Below are 21,910 nucleotides of genomic sequence, written 5' to 3' on the forward strand. Positions count from 1 at the left end.
CTCCCAATGAGTCGGTATTCACATCTGGTCGGTTTTCCCTCAAGTTACCCTTTATATAGTTGACTCAATGTAATCAGTCTTACATGACACTCGTAACTCCCATATAATAACGGGCTTTGCGACAGTGTCTATCCACGGTCGATCACACCTCAAAGTTCCCCAATCAGTCCTAAGTGGCTACCTGAGCCAAAGGGACACAATTAGAATTCCAGCCATAACATATAGTCAGGGTGCTAGCCCAGTTTCATTTTCACGTTTGAGGACGGAAGGTTTGATGGTCCCGATCAGTAAAGGGCACAGGGGTCTGGGGAATGAATATATATGAAATTTCCTTTTTTTCCAGGCGGCCATCTTGGATTCTGGCCGCCATATTGGAAGTGGTTGGCCCAAGCAACATGCTATGACCATCATCTGTTTCAGTGAGCGCGGAAACACCTGAATTGACCCCTCATTTGTTCATCTCCGATTTTTAAAGCCAGATATATGACATTTCCTTTTTTTCTGGCGGCCATCTTGGATTTTGGCCGCCATCTGGAAAATCGGAGCCGATCAAGTGGGTTCCACGGATCAAATAAATAGATAGGTCGAAAATAAACTCCATGCCAAATTTGGTACTTTTGTCGGGCCGGTAACGTTAATCCTGAAAATTGTTGCTAAGCCACCTGACTAGAGAAAGACTTGAATCTTCGATCATTGGTGGAAATTGATAAATTGATGCATATATGTTAGTGGTATATGGTAATGAAAGGAAACCAAAATGTCACTTGACATTCCTTTATTCGCAAATTTGCAGAACACCCGTCAAGAAACAATTGTTAAACATTTAATATTCTTTTTCTCTTTTCATTTATAGACAAACAGGAATGATAGTCATCGACAAACCGCCATTTAAGGAGCTGGAGGCAATGAAAGCAAACAATAAGGCTTTAGGGGTGGAGTGCGAGATCTTGAGTCCGGAGGTGGTCCAAGACAGATATCCAGGCCTCGTGAAGATATCCAGAAATCATAAAGCACTTTTGGAGACAAATGCTGGATTTCTAAGAGCTGACAAAGCTCTGGAATGTCTAAGGGTATACTGAAACTCATTTACATATTAATGGTTCTTTACCGAATAATTTAGGGATTGCATCTGCAAGTTGGCAGCAACTCAGAGTTTTTATGAATTTTGTTATCATAAAAAATGATTGGCAATTGCAATGTATTTGTTTACAAGAATTGCTATATATATGTTGGTTTGTGCTGGTGCCGATCCCCACGCTAAATAATCACAGAAAACGATGTAATCTGCTTTTTTTAAGGGGGGTAACTATTTTGAAAGAGTTTAATTTATTCTACAACTTCCCCACACAATATACGATATTCCAGTAATACCAAAAATAAAAGTAACAAACAATAATAATGAATATATCGCACTATATACTTCTTCTTTACCTTTTTATTGAGATTTTGACCATTTTGAATAGCATTTCCTATGCAATACCACATGAATGCAAAACCACATGAATTATGCAATAAGTACACATTACGTAACGCGGTACAAGAAACAATTAATGGTTGATATGATATATATGTTAGAGGGCTTTCATCTCCGAGAATTGTTTAAAATTTGTGTGAAATTTTCATAACATAATGTCACTGGTTGAGATTGAATGATATAAACTCTATGCCATTCTGGTTTTCATCTTGTTATAATAACATTTAAGTGCTTCGATTTAAATAACTGTTAGCCTCTGGCTGATTGCACTGTGCTATTGTTATTAACAAAGCATATACATTATGTGCTACCCTCTATATAGATGCAGATCAAGAAGTTTGGTGGACAAATAAATGACTCGGAGAAGGTAGAAAATATCTTGCCTGGATCAGTTGTAACTGTAACAACTGAGAAGGGAACTTACAAGACCAAATCTCTAATCATTACTCCTGGTCCATGGATATGTAAACTCATGAAACCACTTGGTTTGAATCTTCCCATACGGGTAATTAAATCTGTATTCAGTTTGTAACTTGCGCTATCTGTAATATGTACATAAAACAAATGCATGTATAGTTACTTGATGATGGGATATATACTTACCAGTATGATCATAGACAAAGTCATAATTGGCCATTTGTTTACTTTTCCATATCTCGTAACTTATACTGATCACTGCTGTTACTGTGATTACTACAATGGAGTTATGTGCTTCTTTTCACAAGGTTGGTTCTTTTCAAAGTTTGAACAAATAGTAAATTCAAGATCAAAACAACAATTTTGACAAACTAAATAACTTTTGGGGTCTAAAGATATCATTGAAACACAATTCAGAGAGATCATTGACAAAAAGCAATATTCTTTCCAAGTCAAAACATGGAACACGTTAATGTGTGCACAGAGGTGTAGCAATGGGGATGTTCAGACGGTTCATTGAATCAGGGGTCCAAACGTCCAGGGGTCCAAACGTCCAGGGGTCCCAACGTCCAGGGGTCCCAAGGGTTTAATTTCAACATTTAGACTCCTCGGATCCACTTCTGCCAGTCTGGTGAGATAGCCAGACAGAAATTTGTAGCTTTTACATTAATAGCTTTTGTGCCAAGTTCACGCTGTTTAGATTTAATAAGGATGAAGGTCCCCAGCTTTTCACTTGTGAACCGGGGTCCTTGAAACCCTATTGTTACGCTAATGTGTCTCTGCATGTGTGTCATACATGTTACAAAAGTAGTGGTGAATGGTTGCTTGTTGTCAAACCGACCACTTTTCGCATTATACGTGGAGTGTTATACGCGTGGAGTGTTATACGCATGGAGCGTGGAGTGTTAGCTCAGTGGTTAACGCTGGTGCCTTTCAATCATAAGGTCCCCGGTTCGAGTCACTCCCAGATTAATGTATGTCGTCCAGTTACAGAGTTGTTGACAATTAACAATTCATAATCATGGACGTTAAATATGAATGTAAGAGACTGACTTCGGTCAGCTTGCGGCTTTGATAAGCCAATGAGGCTTCTTCGCGAGTTCCTGCTTGCAGGAGGATCTAATATATATATACATACATACTTATTATGATAAGGGTCTAGCATGCACATTCTAGTTTGTTTTATTTGTTTGCTTTCTTAACATTTGACGTTTTGACGAAAAAAGCTCTGAAAACTTCTTAAATTATTGAAATACCATTCCCATAATGTTCCCAAGAATATTAACATGAACTTTCGAAAGAAGCTATTTATATGTTAAAGATGTTAAATATGATCGTATTACTTAGCCTAACATTGAAATATCCAAAGGTTTTCATGTATTTTTTTTCTTCTTTCGCTTCGGAATGTTTTCAGGTTGTAAAAATCACTCTGTGTTATTGGACAGAGAAAATACCAGGCCAGTCTAAGAAATATCCAACATTCTGTGATTTCGGCATTGATAAACCAGATGGTTTTACAGAACCAGTCTATGTTTTTGGATTCCCGAGTATAGAATATAACGGACTGAGAAAGGTAAGGAATTTTGCAAAATGCGGAAGTGAGAAAATAATGTCAGAACAAGAAAGAATAAGGAGAAGGGGAATTGTCACATATGTCATATAATTTTCCCGGGCCCTTTTAATATACACACTTCAATAAGCCAGAATTAACCATAAAGATTAGCATATAGGCTATGGCAGAAATAACTATGATGAGCATGGTTGTCACAAATAGCTAAGAAAAATGTTGATCCGTTTGGGAGATACCCTATCGTTTAAAAGTCATGTCTGTAAGCGGTCATTTTTTTGTGTGTGGTAAATATGTGTTGCCATAGTGCCCCGAAGATCTGAAACTTTTAATTCTCTTTATTTTTATGTTTTCGAGGGTATAGAAGAAGAATGCTTACATTGTTGACGCTGAAACGAAATCAAGAAGAAACAAATACAATAAAATGAAGTAAACAGGTTGCTCGATGACGTCATATTTAGACTTGATCAAGTCTTCGGCCTTGTGTGCAGGAAAATTAAACCTGTGATATCTTCCAAAGGGAATAATATATTTCTTACATGCTTGGGAAAGTTATGAATGGGACAATTATCTCTTTTACATAGAGCAATAACGATGATCATGAGGTTTTGTACCATTTTAATTACCAAAGTATTGCTGTTTCAAAATTCTGATAGAAGTTTGCACGGAAAGACTACACCTTTTTTTGGATGACCGTATGACAAGCCGTCAACTATCCGCACATCAGACCATTAGACTAACTTCAGCTAAATTTCATCACTGGATTCCAAGCTTCTTTAGTCACCAGTATATATTGTTCCATACGCTGCGTGTTTGTTTTATTTTGCATTGTGAAGAAATATGCTTTAAAATTGACTCAAAAATAAATAAACGGAATGATTTGCCTGTGAATCGGCTGTATAACTTTTTAATAAGTGTCAGTATAGTCTTTAGAATGTTTTAGAAGGTTACTATATAACAATTGCCACAGGATGTGAGATTTTTGTGCTCAGTTTTATTTGGGTTCCTTGATGGAAACTTTACGTCCATACAGCTCTATCTTTTCCTACTAAAATAAGCTATGTGCTGCACTTAAGAAAGATCGTCGCAGTTTGAAACATCTGCAGTCCTTTTATACAAACTCTGCAAATTTTTATACACTTACCTAAACAGATGAGGGGGAGGGGGGGGGGTGGCTTTGTACGTTAATTTGTATATTTTGCCTATTTTGTATATTTTGTTCTCTACTCAATTTTATGCAGATCAGTGTTCACCATGGTACGGGGGTCGATCCAGATCAAAGAGACAGCTTCATCGCAGATGAGACTAAAGATGTTCAATTTTTGTTGAATTACATGAAGAGACGATTCCCCGAATACGGATATAATCCAGACCCTGCTATCATTGAGAAGTGTATGTATTCTGTGAGTACTTCATGTTTCACTGCCTATACACAGTGGGAGCAAAATTATATAAAGAGGAATGATATATCGCATACCATATCGATATAGCAATATATCGAAAACAGTTGTTTTTGTGTACTTTCAACACGAGGCAAATATATATGATACGTTACCCGTGCACCCTGTCCATTCATTCTACCTATACACCAGTGGCGTAGGAAGGTACTTTTGTGTGGGGGGGGGCTGAAGATCGATGGCCGGCCTGGGGGAGGGGTCTAAAAAATTCCAAAGGGGAGGGGGACACCCCCTCCCCTTTGGAATTTTTTGCATTTCCAGGTGGCCTCAGATGCAATTTGGTACAATATAGCACACTTCAACACCCACTCCGTTTTGTAAACTTAATTTTGTATTTTCACCTGGCCTTAGATGCAATTTGGTGCTCCAAATGAGATTTTTTTCTCATTTGGAAATGAAAAAGGGGTTTTCTGACTTGCGAAGCGGGGGGGGGGGGCGGAATGATACTTCCGCCTCTCCACATTTTTCACTGGGGGGCTGGCGCCCCCAGCCCCCCGGTTCCTACGCCCTTACTATACACAGCTCAAAAGTGTCTGTTTAGCAACTAAAATAGAGAGGAGATGTTGGCGAGTCTTCTAACTTTACTAACTTTTTATACAATTTCCTTAATCTAGTAGTCAGGAACATTTGATTTGGTGTTTGATTCAAAGTCTGTTTTCCTTGTTAACACAATGCAAAACGTTTGAAAATGCTTTTTGGTTTGCTTGCAGCTATATATAAGCTAGATATATGTTTTATATGCACAGTCACGGTACATGACAGAATTTCAATCGCAATTGGTCACGATAATAACTTCATCATGTTTACATATTTTAGAACAGCTCGCAGAAAGTTATGCTTCATATGAATTTTTGTTTTTATAATATCTAGTAAACACGAAGGTCGGGTGAATAACGTTAGATATGAAGAGCAAAATAATTTTGACATTATATAATTACATATAATTTTAGTACAGGGATTACGTTATCTTAATTAAATCATCTAATATATTAGAGAGAAAGAGGAAAAACCTCAAGTTTTATTGTGTCATTCTAGTCTAGTTCACAATTGTTAACAGGCGCGTAGCCAAGTGGAGGGGGGGCGAAGGGGGCAGCCGCCCCCCCCCTTCAGCATTTTTTTTTAATGTTTTTGTGATATCGCTAGTATTTTCAAAGAGAAAATGCTAAGATGCAACTTACAAGGCCTGGGAAGTGCCTTTTCCAGCGATCTGGGAGGCATTTTCAGCCAAAATTTTCTTTTATGCTTCGCGCCAAAATGGTGGCGCTACGCTTATATAGTTTGCAATGCCGAATCTACAGTTTCGCCCCTCCCTGGCTACGCGCCTGATTGTTAATAAACTATGTACGTACCAATCCCACTATGGCGTTCTTAAGGACAATCAAATGACGAATATGTCATGTTTGTCTTTCTTGAATCAAGAGATAAACATAGATAAAATCATCATTTTGCTGTGTCATTCTATATAGTAGCTATAGAGTTAACAATTGCTAGCGAAGCGGCTTATTCAATGTGCGTTTTTGGTTCCTTGCTTTAGCAAAAGGAACCTATGTAGTCAAGTTTGCGTGTGTGTGTGTGTGTGCGTGTGTGTGTGTGTGTGTCTGTGTGTGCATCTGTGACACTTGCTTGGGTACACTGTAACTCAACAAGGGAAAGTTGGACTTAACTCAAACTTGATATATAGATCCGCCATAGTGAGAAGGTGTGCCCTATTGTTTTTGGTGCCTGTGAAGGTCACCAAAGGTCAGTTAGAGGCCAAAAACCCAAAATATTAAAACTGCAATAACTCCCAGTGCCAATGTGCGACATGGTTGATATTTTGGAACAAGTTGTGAACTGGTAAGGGGAATATTTTGAAACTTAACGGTCATGTGATCCAAGGTCACCAAAGGTCAATTAATGTTAAAAAACAACTATTTTTGTGATAACTTGAGGACAAAATGTCCGTTAGGGTTGGGATTTGCTTCAATGTATTCCAATTGTCGACCCGCATCTGGGTGACCCATGACCTCAATTTGACCTCTGGTGACCTTTACGTGTTTTGGGGGATTTTTAAAGTTTTGATGTTATTTTCAGATGTCAAAGGTACCTTCTGATCATAAATGTCAATAGGTTAACCCCGTGTGACCTTTATGTGCGAAGTTATATGGGGTCAAAGTTTTTCGGTCAGAGTTAGGATGGTTGTACAGACTTGTCGTATTGTTTTTAAGAATCAGGAGATCAAACTACATCTGAAACCAAGGTCAAAAGGTCAAAGGTCACATTAGAAAAAAATGTGCTTAGTTTGGTAGGAAACGAGCAAAAATGAAAATGTTTGGTTTTGATGCTAGATTTGGATACCAAAGGTACCTTCCGATCAAAAATATCAATGGGATGACACCCGTGTGACCTTCGTGTGCGAAGTTATACGAGGTCAAAGTTAATTTTCAGACATTTAATGCAATAACTCCCCGTTCAAAGGTGTGACATGGTTGATATTTTTGGACAAGTTGCAAATGGTATAGGGGAATATTTTCAAACGTAACGGTCATGTGATCCGAGGTCACCAAAGGTCAATTAATGTTAAAAAACTTGTATTTTGGGAGGAGAAAATGGGCAAAGAAAAATATGTTTAAATTTGTATAATTTGATGCTCTATTTAGGTCTCACCAATCAAAAATGTCAATAAGTTGACCCAAGTTGACCTTTGTATGTTAAGTTACATGAGGTCAAAGTTAATTTTCAGACATTTAGTGTAATAACTCCCAGTGCCAAGGTGTTACACGGTTGATATTTTGGGACAAGTTGCAAATGGTATAGGGGAATATTTTCAAACTTACCGGTCATGTGATCCAAGGTCACCAAAGGTCAATTAATGATAAAAAACTAGTATTTTTGCGATAACTTGAGAACAAATTGTCCGTTAGGGTTGGGAGTTGCTTCAATGTAATCCAATTGTCGACCCGCATCTGGGATACCCTTGACCTCAATTTGACCTCTGGTGACCTTTTCGTGTTTTGTGCATTTTTACAGTTTCGATGCTATTTTCAGATGTTAAAGATACCTTTTGATCATAAATGTCAATGGGTTGACCCCGTGTGACCTTCGTGTGCGAAGTTATACGAGGTCAAAGTTAATTTTCAGACATTTAATGCAATAACTCCCAGTGCCAAGGTGTCACACGGTTGATATTTTTGGAGTAGTTGCAAATGGAAGAGGGGAATATTTTCAAACTTAACGGTCATTTGATCCAAGGTCACCAAAGGTCAAACAATGATAAAAAGGTAGTATTTTTGCGATAACTTGAGAATATTGTCAGTTAGGGTTGGGAGTTGCTTCAATGTAATCCAATTGTCGACCCGCATCTGGGTGACCCTTGACCTCAATTTGACCTCTGGTGACCTTTTCGTGTTTTGGGGATTTTTACAGTCTCGATGCTATTTTCAGATGTTAAAGGTACCTTCTGATCATAAATGTCAATAGGTTGACCCCCGGATGAGCTTTGTGTGTGAAGTTATACGAGGTCAAAGTTAATTTTCAGACATTTAATGCAATAACTCCCAGTGCCAAGGTGTGACAAGGTTGTTTTTTTGGACAAGTTTTGAATGGTATAGGGGAATATTTTCAAACTTAGCGGTCATCTGATCCAAGGTCACCAAAGGTCAGCTAATGTTAAAAAAACTAGTATTTTGGGGGGAGAAAATGGGCAAAGAAAAATGTTTGAATTTTTACAGTTTTGATGCTCTATTTAGGTCTCACCAATCAAAAATGTCAATTGGTTGACCAACGGGTGACCTTCGTGTGTGAAGTTATGTATACAAGTTCAAAGTTAATTTTTAGACATTTAATGCAATTAAATCCCAATGCCAAGGTGTGACACGGTTGATATTTTCGGACAAGTTGTGAATGGGGTGGTGGAACTTTTTCAAAGTTAAAGGTCATGTCATCTGAGGTCACCAATGTTATCATATCTGTTGACCCGCTTGTAGGTTACCTTATATTTCTTACATTTTCGACGCCATATTTAGATCTCAAAAGTGCCTTTTGATCAAAAATCCGATCACATTTTGTGATCACAAAAGTGTTGGCTATAGTGTTGGTTACTTTATGGGTACATATAGGACCACAATTAATTGGACTATTTGAGCCCAATCTTGCTTGATAATATAATGTGTATTGTCATATACCCAAAGCAACGAACCACGGTGCCATTGGGCTCTTGTTTATTTAAACAAAGTGTACATTATTTTTTAATAAAAACATCACATTTTCACCAAATTCAGCAAGTTGCGTGCAATTTACAAGAAAAGAAAGCAATCCATGCATGGAGTTACAGATCTCATCTTCCTCCATGACAGAAGTGATTGTTGAGTTATACTTCTGAATGCATCTGCTTGCTATCTTTCAAATATCAAATTTGTCCCATGATTCTCTATATATCTTGTGGTTTAATGACTTTTTCCGATACTGATATGCAAGTATTGGCTAAAATAACAGTTTCTGTGGGTATTTTGACATTTGACACATGGTCAGTGACCAGTACACACCAAGTTTTGCACGTGATCGGACTCATCGTGTAGGAGTGTCACGAGTATGCTTGACGCAAGCCTAACGACTATCGTGCAGCTGGATAAATTTACTGATGAATATTCATTTGTTGTCTGTTTTGCTCACGAAGTTCAAATTAGTAGCATACGACATTCTAGTATATGCTTTGTTTAATTCACTGATTGCTCGACGGGCATCAATGGAATTTGTGCAAGTCTTTGTTAAGATTAATTTGCAAGGAGTTCGTGACACACTTTTTAGCACATTTTAGGTCTTGCCCATGCAGTGCAGGCAGACTGCCCTATCTTCAGGTCGTAATGTTATGGCACAGTCCGGCCTGCGTATTTTTTTTTTCCAGGACGAACGTGGGCATCGGCCAATCAAATCCCTGGATTCCAAACATGTGACGCTTTTCAAAAAACATGTTCTGAATCTTTTTTCCTAGTTTTGACCCCAGATTATGAACGAGAATCCTTCATTTTCATAAGAACTGGATCCCTAACCCACTTTCTAAACCCTAGTTCTGATTTCAAACGAATTTGTAAATTCCTGAAAACCTGAGACCTTTATCCGTCCTGGGAATAAAAATCAGGCGCCCGGCCTTGGTCATCATATGTTAAGAGATAGACATTTGTCGATAGCTATGGAACGTTTGGTTTTCCGTAGGTTTCGTTTAACTCCAAGCAAGGACTGCTCTTTTTTAAAGGCTGTTGATTGTCGCAACGAAAGCTTTTTCATCTGAGTGATGTCCGCCCCAAAGAGTTCAATTTTTTCCTTATTACTAGCTTGGTTTGAACTATTTTGTGAAGTTGTTAGATGATGGAGATAAACACACCTAGATCCGTGCCTATAACGTCAAGGGGAATATGTTTCTACGGGCAAGTATAATTTGAATGTACAAATCGGGACGAAAATTGCTTGATTTTTATATTAATTATGAGAGTCTCTACTAATTTATATCGAGATCGAATTAACATATTTTTTTATTAGTTCTTACGGAACAATATCTCCATGAGGTCAATAAAATGAATTATTTAAAATGTCGGCCTACACTGTAACCGTGTAATCTGTACTGATGGCATTTTAAGAATGTGCTAGAATTGCAAATACTATATATACCGGTGTAGTATAAAAAAAAGGTGACGTAGCCTTTAATATAATCTTTGTTATAGGTTTATTTAATGTCAGTGTATTCAACGAAATACAATTATTACATCCTATAATCTACAGAGAGAAAAGAAAAGGAATTTAGATAAAAAGATATAGCAAAGAATAGATATCAAGTTTTAAATACGAGATTCCCCATTTACGTGTTAGGTTAGAGTTAAACCATAAAGCTATTGCAATCAACGATGTATAGGTTGATTGGCTTAACGGCTTATTTTACACACAAAAGCATACTGGTTTTCACAAGGAAAATCATTCCAAGAACCATTATCTTGATTTGCGTCAGTATTCCACATGCCTACGCAATCTTCTCCCTCCCGATCATTTGGCTCGTCGCTGTCCCAAAATGTGAATTTAGGAGCAACACCTTCCCCGTCGACAAACGTCCCTTCGACTTTTTTGTCGTTGTAGCCGAGCCACAAACCCTGAAAAAGAAAGAGAGTATATGTTTGTTTTAGATCGCACCTAGTATTTAGAAAGTCTCTTTAGGTTATTTTTTCAGAGTCCGGCAGTTTGGTTTGCAAGCTGTTCATACAGGCCAAGGCGCCTGTATCAAAAACGACACACATAGACATTCCCACAACACAACACACACGACATACAGCCCCCACCCCCCCCCAACCACTTCCCTGGTGGTTTTTCCAATTTCTTTGGTATCACTAGGTGTCGCGGAATGTGTTGTGCCTCGTAGAAAGTATACAGATTGACCATATTTGACAAGCAATTATGACCGAATCGATTAAATATGTTGGTCCACAGCAACGTCATGGGGTGTTTATTTGGCCACCCCTTTCGAAAATGTTTCGGATGTGAAATGTTTTATTGACACGAAGCGATGCTTTTAAAACTTAGTCGGTATAGATATGAACTGAAAACTTTAGCATATGAAAGTAATGGAAGCAAAACTGCAAAATGTGTCTCAGTATATAATTTCATACTGTACAATCATATTTGTTAAAGGTTTCTGATAACATTAAAGACCGTTATTTAGCTGTTTGAATTTGCATTTTAGAATGGAGAATGCCTCGAATAGTTATAATCTCGCTTGTTTATAATCGGTATTGAGCTGCCCAAATCCCATGAACGTTTTACGGCGTTTCTTCACAATATAATAAAGGCCATTTGTAATCCTGGATCGATCCTTTCCCCATAAAAGTCTTTGTCTATAGGATATACAATAGCGATGTATGAAACATTATCCACCATGTATTTTCCTAGTCAAGTCAATCTAACAAGTATGTCAAAATTGTGGTTCTAATATGGGACCAAAATAATACCTAATAATCATATGTATAGCTTGTATGACGTTGGCAGCTCTTTTCGTGATATTCGTACGACTAAATTGAACGCTATAAATATAGGCTCAAGATATCAGAGTCTTTTTCAGTCAGCTTAAAAAGTATTCATATCAAATTTTTAGTTGATTCTCGCCCACAAAGGCGGGTAGCGAGTAATTTGCAAATAAATACACAAATATGCACAAGGGGGCGGTCGCTCCCTTCGCCCCCCCCCTTGGCTACGCACCTTCCCCACCCCCCCCCCCCCACCTCTCACCTCAACCTATCTTACGGTTGATCTGATTCAGAACGTAAAAATATCTTCATTTGAAATGACAGATCCTTAGTACAACACAAGGTGGGTTAAACATTTGCTTGCATTTGGAACCTAACATGATAAGGAACTTAAATGATATTGTAGTATTATTATATTTGGCATTGCAAAGTTATCTCTTTTCAATGTCCACACTACAAGCGATTATGATGATTAAGAAAACAACAATATTTCATGTTAAGTCATACCGTGTCTCCTCTTATGGATCTCCACAAATCCAATACAAAGGTGTTTTCCTCAGATGAAGTAATGGCGGCCAGATGCCCTGTGAGGCGACGTTTTTTTTGCTTCAAACTGTACCCGTTGCAACTAGCTTCAGCGTGATCCCAGGTACTTATAGGATTGTTGAAAATTCTAGGATTAATTGAATTTGAAAGATCGATGTAACTTCAAGTGTCATTGTTTTCTATCTGTCAAGAACACGGTTAAAATCTACCCGAAACAATAAAATACATAACATTTCATATCTATAACACAATTATTAAACTTTATCTCTGTAAAATAACAACAGAACTGTGACAACTTCGTTTCGACATTAAAAACGTTTACATTTTGTTAACAGGTACACTGAAAGGTACTCTCAATGGTCGTTCCTGAACTGGAACTGTGCGTATAAGTTTAAAGAGATATTTTGGTCTGACGTCGATTGGTTAGCAAAATTGCCGATAAATATCTGAATCTTTAGGTCAAAATCCACATCGTCATAGCATTTTGTATGACGAAGATATGATTTTGTTTCCTTTGCGATAATTTGTAGATGCAACTGGTAACAGAGGTCATCAAGGCAATTGTGTCAAACATGTCGTTGTCTTTCTTCAAAATAGTCAATCGTTTATCCACGCAGGAAATATAGTTACAAAAGAACTGCACTTCGTTGAAGTTAATCAACAGGGTAATTGTAATAATTTAAGTGAAGCTCTGACTTTGAAAGATCTTCTGCCCGGGTAACACCACAGAGTCAACAACCCCTACATTAAGTTAACCAATTACCGCTTCATTTGATAACCGAAAATTGAGAACATTTCACTTTTCGTAGAGAATTCGAGAACATATTTATTAAACGCCTCAGAGGCTCAAATAATGTGTAATTCTTTCATAGGCCAGTTAAACAGGTCAACCTCAGATAATATGTCATTCACCTAGTAGATAACAATCCGATCATATGCATTATTTTCATTGCCGCACCCAAGCACCACTATCAAAATGTTCAGAATCACTTGTCAAGTACAGAACATCGATATAGTTGGTCCGTATAGACCCCCTAACTCCCTATAAACACCCTTCTTTTGTGGTTAAATTAATTTCACAATGTAGTTATAGTCAGAATTAAGGTTTTATCGACCGTCATTCTCATTGTACCTTTCGAGTGAATACACTGGCCTACTCCTGATATTTTGATACTAAGGATATCAATTAGCAACATTTAAAATACTTAACTATATAGTCGTGCCGATCTCTCCGTAGATTTATTAAATGATCAACCCCTCAATTTAGTTGCAAAAATGACAAAACGTTCGCATTCACATTTTCAGCTATTCATCATTAACCCCCGCAGTATGATAAATTATTAATTTAACTTTAAGTGAGCATAGTAACGAGTTTGTAAGAAAAAGATGACAGGATACCATACTCTCTAACATTTGCAACAAAATGTTAAATTAAGCAAATCCCTTTTCATTAATGATCAATTCCCTACAAAATGTCAAATTTCAAAACTGACCTATAGTTAAAGAGGACATTTTGCGGAAAACTGTCGAATCACAAAGAACGGGGCAGGTGAGTATAGTTTGTCAATTTAATTGCAAAATGTGTAATGGTTTAAACTCAACAAGTATAGTCAATTCGACAATTTTATGGAAATATAAAGTGAACAATTCAGCACCTTGCAGAAAGTTGCTAATATAATGATGTGAAGCTTTTGAATATTTCGATGGCACCCTAACAGTTCGATACTCGACAGTTACATTATTTATATAACCAGACGGTACTTGAGAGTACATTTATATAACCAGTTCTTTACATCGTTACTGGTCGCACCTCAAAATCATTGTAGTGTACGATAGGTTATTAGATGCAATTGTAATACTCTCTGTATATATCCTGTACTCTCAAGTGAAGCTTCATAGCACTTACTTGTAAATGCAATATGCGCAGTATGAGTTAGGGAAAGCTAAGGAGTCACTCTTACCGACCTCGCAAAATTTTGAGGAGGACCACGGATTACAAGGTCGGTAATGAGTATAACTCGGATCACAAAGTCGGTATAAGTACAATTACGGCTGCAAGATTCGTCTTACACGGCAACATACAGAAACGCTGTACTCAAAGCCGAAGACTTGGCCAATATCCTTTGGCCAGCGACGGTTAGACCGTCATTTCTGAGAACGGTTGCTATTACTGAAATCGTAGGGTCTGCACTATTTGTCAATGTTAGAAAAAACATTCAACAGGTTGAATCAAATTATGAAAGGAACATTACAGTTGTATGCGGTACTATCAAATTAATGTTGATAATATATTATGTAGATATAATGTCTTTAAACGTCTCATATATGTTATGTTTAACACGGAAATTGGTAACCCCCTATACAATGTACCTTTATACGTACCTGTAGCTGTCTAGGTTGTACAATTATGCTGATAGGGGTAATGTAATTTGGCTTTTAAAAAAAATGGAACTATATCTGTAAAGAAAATAAACTGCTTGTACGGCACTACTCATTAGTCATTAGGAACACGCGAATTGTATTTATGAATTCTGAAATTAAGTTCTTTTAGTACATACCAACCTTACACATTACGAGTACAGCCCCTGTGATAAATCTTACGCGGTACAGGTAGGACCTTTTCCATGTGACATGATGTGTGACCTGATTAATTCGCAGATGACATGATGTCATCTGCGAATTAATCAGGTCACACATCTTGAGTATATGCATGCTCAGTTCTACAATACGCCCTTATTGCATTTCGTTGAAATCTGTCATACTGTATAGTGTTGATGTTATTATGTAGATTAATATGGTCACGCTTGTCCGTATATACGAGCGTTTTAAGGCAGGATGTGAGATGAAGGGTTTAGAGTGGTATTGGCATTAGATAAATATCTCAACTATGTTATCCCAGTATGTATATGTTAAGAGCTCAGGACAATATCATCTCTTGCACTATATAACGTATACTAGCTTACGATCAACCAGACTCAACTGGCAACTGACTATTTGCGCAAAGTTACGATCATGGATATATTATGGCCTTTACGGACACCGTGGTGGGGAAGGGGGCGGGAGGGGATTGACAAATACCAACTGAGTAGCTCAGAACAACCTTTGTAAAATCCTTTAAAAATTTCGAACGTTAAAGGGAGAAACGCATTGTGATCCTATTTCTTATGCTCGAGTGTATATGCATGCACGGTGCATGTTGAGAACAATCAAATATATCCATTACCTCTATGAACGAGAATTTTTGGTGGCTATATTAAAAGTATACGGTATATACGCATCCAACTGTGGGTCTCCTACAGGGTTTGGACCCAGTTTATCAACGTTTACTTTAATTCGATATAATCGGCCAGTTTGTTTTGAAAACTTTACTGAATTATCTTACCGATAGCAGGCATTTCCCCAGAAAGTCCATCCTACAGGACAGGTACGGCAAGCCTTAGGCCGTTTACGTCTGGCGCAGGCTTGGCTCACAAACAGGACCACAAATAGTAGTACGCTGATCTTCATTTTGGTCGATGTAGAAAGATCTTCAAAGTTGAGACAAACAAATTTCTTATCAAAATTCTTTCTTCAACGGAGACAAATTGTCAAGTGAACTTTCTGTGTCGTGTCTTGTAATTTTAAGTTGCACTACAGATATAGTCGGTCGGACGATCATTCCGGAGCCACCAATTGGAGGTTAGGAAATTTTACCACCTGTGACGTACGAACATGACAATGGAGTATAGTTACCGTACTAAATAGTCTATATTGGCCAACGATCTGAACGGATTGGATGGAACTTTCGCGACAATGTTACAGGTAACCTAGGCCACGCCCCTTAGTTACCCATATATCCTGCGCTCTATGGGCGGCAGCTGTGAGCCTTCAACCAAGAATTGCGTTGCTTTATGGACGCCCTTGCTTCAATCAGGGAACTGTCGTTTGTAAATGGCAGCTACGAGCAAATTAAACACAAAATGTTTGAATGGATAGTAATCACCGCATTAAGACAAAGAAATGTTATGTGATATCCACAAAGCCATAAATTGTAGAAAACCTTCAATTGTAGTCGATATATTCTAAATGTCGATATAGTCTAAATGAACCGACGTTGTAACTTGTTGCGCCTACATCATCCACGTATGGCCTACAGATGTGATAGACTAACTGTAAGATGAGTTGCCGCTACCTACTTCCATGTACGGTACCATTTACCATGACGTTAAATCTACTGCTGTCTTCGCAGGTAGATAAAACAATGTATACACCATAACATACATAAGCTGCGCATTAACAGCAAATCCAGCGATGAAGTTACGTGATATAGGCTATGATATAGGCTATATATGTGTGTATATAAATCGACTTCCCGTTGCATTCATGCATTTGTCAAGTGGCCGATACCGTATAATTGTCCAATTTTCCAATTCATCTAAATGTAAGTAGGCCTACTCACTGATAGAATAGGCCAAAACCTGAGAGCAGACAGTAAAAGTTTACTGAGTAATTTAACCTTCCAATGACACAATATTGTAGTCGACATGTATGGCAAGCCATGTGGGACAAACACCGCATAATATATCTGCCTATTAATTCCAATATATACGCGTATTAATTCGAATATGTGTTGTGCATGTGTAAATTTCCGCTTTTTGAAGCAATCTCGCGAGCCCGCCATAACATTTATCGTTGGTATATGTACACAGCAAGAGCGGAAATGTGTTTTCGTGTGCATTCGAATTAATCCGTGCATATATTGGATTTAATCCCCATATGTATTTTATTTGATACGTGTATATATTCGAATTAATACGTGTATATATTCGAATTAATACGCGGATATATTCGAATTAATACGCGGATATATTTAAGCCATTTGATTGGCTAATAATATGTACGCGTATATATTCCAATTAATACGCGTATAAATTCCAATTAATACGCGGATATATTATGCAGTGTTTGTCCCACATGGCTTGCCATAGATATGCAGCAGCAAGGATGCGTCCCTGCGCTTTCTCTAGGTTGATTTGAGTGATGCATTCTGGGAATATCTACACGGATAGGCGGCAGGCTGAAGAAAATTCTTCCATATTCTGGTGGGTAGCTTATACATTACTCTACATACATTGTGTCAGACACGGTTGGTGCATGCATGGGCAGTTTTTCTTTTCAGAATTAATGTTGTTTACAATACCTCACCGATGGTAGGTTTGTTAATTTATCGTTTCGTCAAGATTAAACAACATCCATGTCATATCCAAACAACAGTAAAGATCATCGCGGATAAGAGCCATGGGGACAGAGAGAGAGTGGTGGGTATGGGGGGGGTGGGGTCGACATCGTAAATGTTTACTTATGGATGGATATGCGTCAAATGTAGTGATGCTTCTAGATGAGAAACATCTCAAACACTTTCTATTGATATCTGATAAAAGGTCAAGAAAGGAACTTCGCTTTTCAAGTAATTTGTGACGTTTTAACATTCACAGAATTGTAGTTTAGGTTATTTGATTAAGTCATGCTTGCATAAATTATTATTAGTGTTGGTTTGGTTTAAGTTTACATTTGTAACAGTTTGTTTTAGTGTGGAAAACGAATCTACTTGTAGTTCTTTATTTGAGATTCATAAGGAAGGCCCATGAGTTATGGATACTCTCAAACATAACGTGTATTTCTGATACGGTAAGGACATTTCTGATACTACGAAGCTACAAGCGATAGGCTTCATTCCTTTTCACATACATATTTAGAATAGATATAACTACACGCTACACAAATATTCGGACACCTTAGTGTGTAAAAAGAGTGATTTCAATCACGTTAGTCTACCTTAACCCCCCAGACTGTTCAAAGTGCTTGAACCCGGAAAGAAGAGCCATTATCCCTATTGAGACCATGACAGTGTGAACGTACTTTAAGGATCAATTCAAATTCCTTCAAGTTTCTTTTATTATGGTCAGACAGATTACCCATGATTATGGCAAACTTAAGACAGTCGATATTGTGTTGTGGAAGATTAAAATGTTCGGACACTGGAAAACTGGTTTTATTGAGTCTGATTGTGCTTTTATGACATATATGGCGGCTTAAGGAGTTTTTAAAAACATATCTAATTTATAAGAAATTTCACCGAAAATTAAGGAAGAAATGAATCTGTATACAAACGCGGTTTTTGTTGTGATTACTGTAGGTAGTATACGGTACTGTACGGAGCGTGGGTTATATCGCAATCTGCAATTGCGAAAATGACGTCACGTTCGAGGCTGTTCAAATCATATTTGAGATGTCCATTATTAACGATTAAACCTCGTTTCTCTGTCAAACGCAACATTAGCGTTCTCATACTTTGATACTTTGACTACATGTTTGAAAAATTAATTATCATTTTTTTAGGTTAATTTTCAGGGCTACCAGACAATCCTTTTAAGCTGCTTTCCACTTAGAAAATTGTTCCTACCTCGTTTTCTGTTGTAGAATATACGCGTTGACGAAGATTGGCTGCCCTCGAAAGAAAGGGTTTCAATTAAACCCAAGTTTTAAAAGTTAAAATGATACCAAGAACGTTTTTTGGTAAACATCCCAAACTTTGAGGATTTTTCATTTTAAAATAAGGCAAATTACTCTCCTCAAATTTTTGGTACAAACAGCTAGGGTGGTACTATATCTCTTCTAGAAAGAGAACCCAGATATTTTCAAAATGACGCGTTTTGAGTTATCGGCTGTCATATACGACCTCTTTTGTACATCAGAGCAAGTTTACTACCTCCTAAACTAATATTGAGAAATGCTAGAACCCTGAAATTTGTAAAGGTGTAAGAAATTTATACTTATAATTAAAGTAGAAGACCCTCACAGCTCTAACATGGTTACGTTGGTATAACTTTGGCATCAAAACCCCTTCCTCATGCTGAATCGCAGCATGAAATAGCAACTTTAGGGCTGCACAACTTGCAAATATATTATAGGAAAGCATTTTTATCATTATTTGGCATTGTTTGTACTAGACATAATAGCCTCTGAAAGAATCAAGTACCCTAAAGCAATGATTTAGGAACAATTTAAAATATCACATATTTCAGTAGTGAAAGATACCAAAATCGTATATTTTGAAACAGTTAACCTAACTCCACAAGACAATGTTTTTATAGATTATTTTTTTAAATTCATATTCTTTGGGATAGACTCTATAGGCATCTGTAATAGGAAGGTAGAAGAATATTTAATTGCTGAGAAATGAGACCTCAAAAATCAAGAAAATGCCAAAATGACACGGTGGGGACAAATTGTGGAATTTCAAGGTGTGATAAATCGGCCAATTTTGAAGCAATGTAACTGAAATTTTCAGAATATGCTTATTTTATGGTGTTCCAAGCATACAATAAATTTGGGGATCTTTGAAAAATGTCGAAGTACAAGATACTCCAAAATTGGTGATTTGATATGGAATGACCTGATATGATTCTACCTACATGGTAAAGTATTAATTTCTTGTATCATGGCAGAGATGTATCGTTAGCAGAGAATCGCTGATTATCTGAAAACGATCCACCGAAAGTGCAGTGACTCACTCAGTGAGAAATATAGAAATATCATGTCACCTCTAACTTGGTATAAGCTTCCACATATCAATATCAGAACCAGATGGGGCATGTTACCAAGGTCATCTACGTTCAATCAATATCATTGTAACTTGATTCTAATTTAACTCATGGTTTTATTGAGGGAGTTCGATTGTTTTTGCTTGCTGCATATGCCAACACTTATCACTTCCTTAAGAATTCCTTAACAAATCTTGTCTAGAGGGGCTTTATCTTACTTATACCCCCCTCCCCGCCCCTACCCCACCCCACTCCGCCAGACTGACTCACAGAATAGTATACAACAAGATAAATCCTGGTGTACAGTACACATAAATTCATAACTTTGTTTGTTATACAATATTGGTATACAATATTGTTTGTTTCAAAAGCTGCAACTATAACTACACTTTGCATCTAAACAGCCCGATTTTTACCTAATTTATTTTTAACGGGAAGCGGAGATCTCCCTTCTTCAGACCTCTCCTATCTCCTTATCAAAGATGGTGGTTGCGCGCCTGCTCTTTCTTGATAAATTATCTTAAAACCCGGAAATATTGCTTTGTGCTTGGGCTTGTAGTTATTATTACAATGTTGCCAGGCAATGACCAATCGAAAGTTTGGCAGAGTCAAATATTTGAGGTGGGGAAGGGGAGGGGGAGTGGGGTGTAGTTACACTAATAGGGTTGTTAACATCAGCTAATTCACCAAATCGATGAAATATCAGCTTCCAAAACATTACTCGGAATCATAAAATGACTTACCGTGGTCTTAGATATCATTTGCCTACACGTTATAGCAGGGGTGGGCAACCTACGGCCCGCGGGCCACATGCGGCCTGCCAGTGAGTTTTTTGCGGCCCGTGAGATGTCTCAAGAAAAGAAAAAATCAATCTATTTTACATCATCACAAAAACGAGCTAGTTGCTTAGAATTTATCGGCACTAATGATGCTGTCAGGTATAGGCCTATTATCCCCATCAATTATCAACTGTACTGTATACAGACATTATGGGGTTTTTTTTAATACAGATTTAGTACACACACCTATTGCTTGAAAGTCCTCGGAATCAAATATTTGAAATCAACAGCAGGTCGTGGATTAGGTGCAGCCCAGTCAAGTTTTCACTCATTATATCTGGCCCATTTATTCAAAAAGGTTGCCCACCCCTGCCTTATAGGAATATTCATCATATTTTATTATATTTAATTTGTTTAAAATCATGATTTTCGAGGAAAACTTAAGAGGCGGTAGTGAGTGCATGATGGCTATACGTGTTTTTTGGGGTTTTTTTTGGTTCTAGACATTAGATTTTAAGAAATAGAGATAAATCTAAGAACGAGACACTATCATGTTATTTTCCGTAGAACATGAATATTTATAATTAATAATTAGCCTTGATCAAACCAATCAAATTACTTTAAAAAAATGATTGACCACCAACCAAACTAAACGACTGGTAAAAACGTTTGAACTTGAATATGAACGCTTTGTACACTCTAACCTTGACCACGAATTGTCAATCATCGAAATTAAAAGTTTTCGGGGTTGTGTATTAAACGGATAGTACATTGGTAATCCGATAGTTAGGCTCACAGCCCGCATCATCTTGCATATCACCCTGTTTCCAAGTATTAAATTTGTTTCCATGATGCAGTTACATCCGTCCTGTCCATATCATATTTGTCTACAATAATCATCACGTGGTGAGATCACGGTATGACTGGCAACGTTAGAAATGATCTCCGTAATATTGAACTCAACTTTCCCGTCCCACTTTCTACCCATTCAATCCCCACGCCCCTCTGCGTCCGCCCAAAGGGCATAATTTCCAATGCAATGATGAGCAAGAGGGTAATCCACGAAGTTGCATATCTGAACGCCAGCATAACATTGATTTCAAA

General features: G+C 37.5%; 3 protein-coding genes across 4 annotated transcripts in view; 1 reads left to right on the plus strand and 2 right to left on the minus strand.

Annotated features, from left to right (window-relative positions):
* LOC139981211 (peroxisomal sarcosine oxidase-like) overlaps positions 1–21,910 on the plus strand; it is a 58,790-nt gene that overhangs the window by 29,675 nt on the left and 7,205 nt on the right. For both annotated transcript variants that reach the window (XM_071993425.1, XM_071993427.1), the window contains exons 4-7: positions 854–1,070; positions 1,797–1,979; positions 3,306–3,464; positions 4,700–4,861. In XM_071993425.1, coding sequence (XP_071849526.1) covers positions 854–1,070; positions 1,797–1,979; positions 3,306–3,464; positions 4,700–4,861 — 721 coding nt within the window. The remainder of the gene's footprint in view (positions 1–853; positions 1,071–1,796; positions 1,980–3,305; positions 3,465–4,699; positions 4,862–21,910) is intronic.
* The window catches only part of LOC139981218 (alpha-N-acetylgalactosamine-specific lectin-like), a 75,726-nt gene that overhangs the window by 16,615 nt on the left and 37,201 nt on the right, over positions 1–21,910 (minus strand). The window lies entirely within an intron of this gene.
* On the minus strand, positions 10,590–16,051 carry LOC139981217 (alpha-N-acetylgalactosamine-specific lectin-like). Its single transcript, XM_071993436.1, has 3 exons — positions 15,827–16,051; positions 12,406–12,571; positions 10,590–11,031 (listed from the first exon to the last, which is right to left on the minus strand). Exons 1-3 carry the CDS (start codon positions 15,949–15,951, stop codon positions 10,810–10,812), a joined length of 513 nt encoding a protein of 170 aa, XP_071849537.1. The 5' UTR covers positions 15,952–16,051; the 3' UTR covers positions 10,590–10,809.

The sequence above is a fragment of the Apostichopus japonicus genome, chromosome 15, assembly GCF_037975245.1.
Source record: "Apostichopus japonicus isolate 1M-3 chromosome 15, ASM3797524v1, whole genome shotgun sequence".
Classification (NCBI taxonomy): Eukaryota; Metazoa; Echinodermata; class Holothuroidea; order Aspidochirotida; family Stichopodidae; genus Apostichopus; species Apostichopus japonicus.

What these genes read in the sequence shown, in the direction of transcription:
- LOC139981217 (XM_071993436.1), bottom strand. Translation starts at nt 15,951, where the DNA reads ATGAAGATCAGCGTACTACTATTTGTGGTCCTGTTTGTGAGCCAAGCC. An exon ending in TGGGGAAATGCCTGCTATCG is followed by an intron (nt 12,572 to 15,826) that starts GTAAGATAATTC and finishes AATTAATCCTAG; the next exon opens with AATTTTCAACAATCCTATAA. An exon ending in GATCCATAAGAGGAGACACG is followed by an intron (nt 11,032 to 12,405) that starts GTATGACTTAAC and finishes TTTCTTTTTCAG; the next exon opens with GGTTTGTGGCTCGGCTACAA.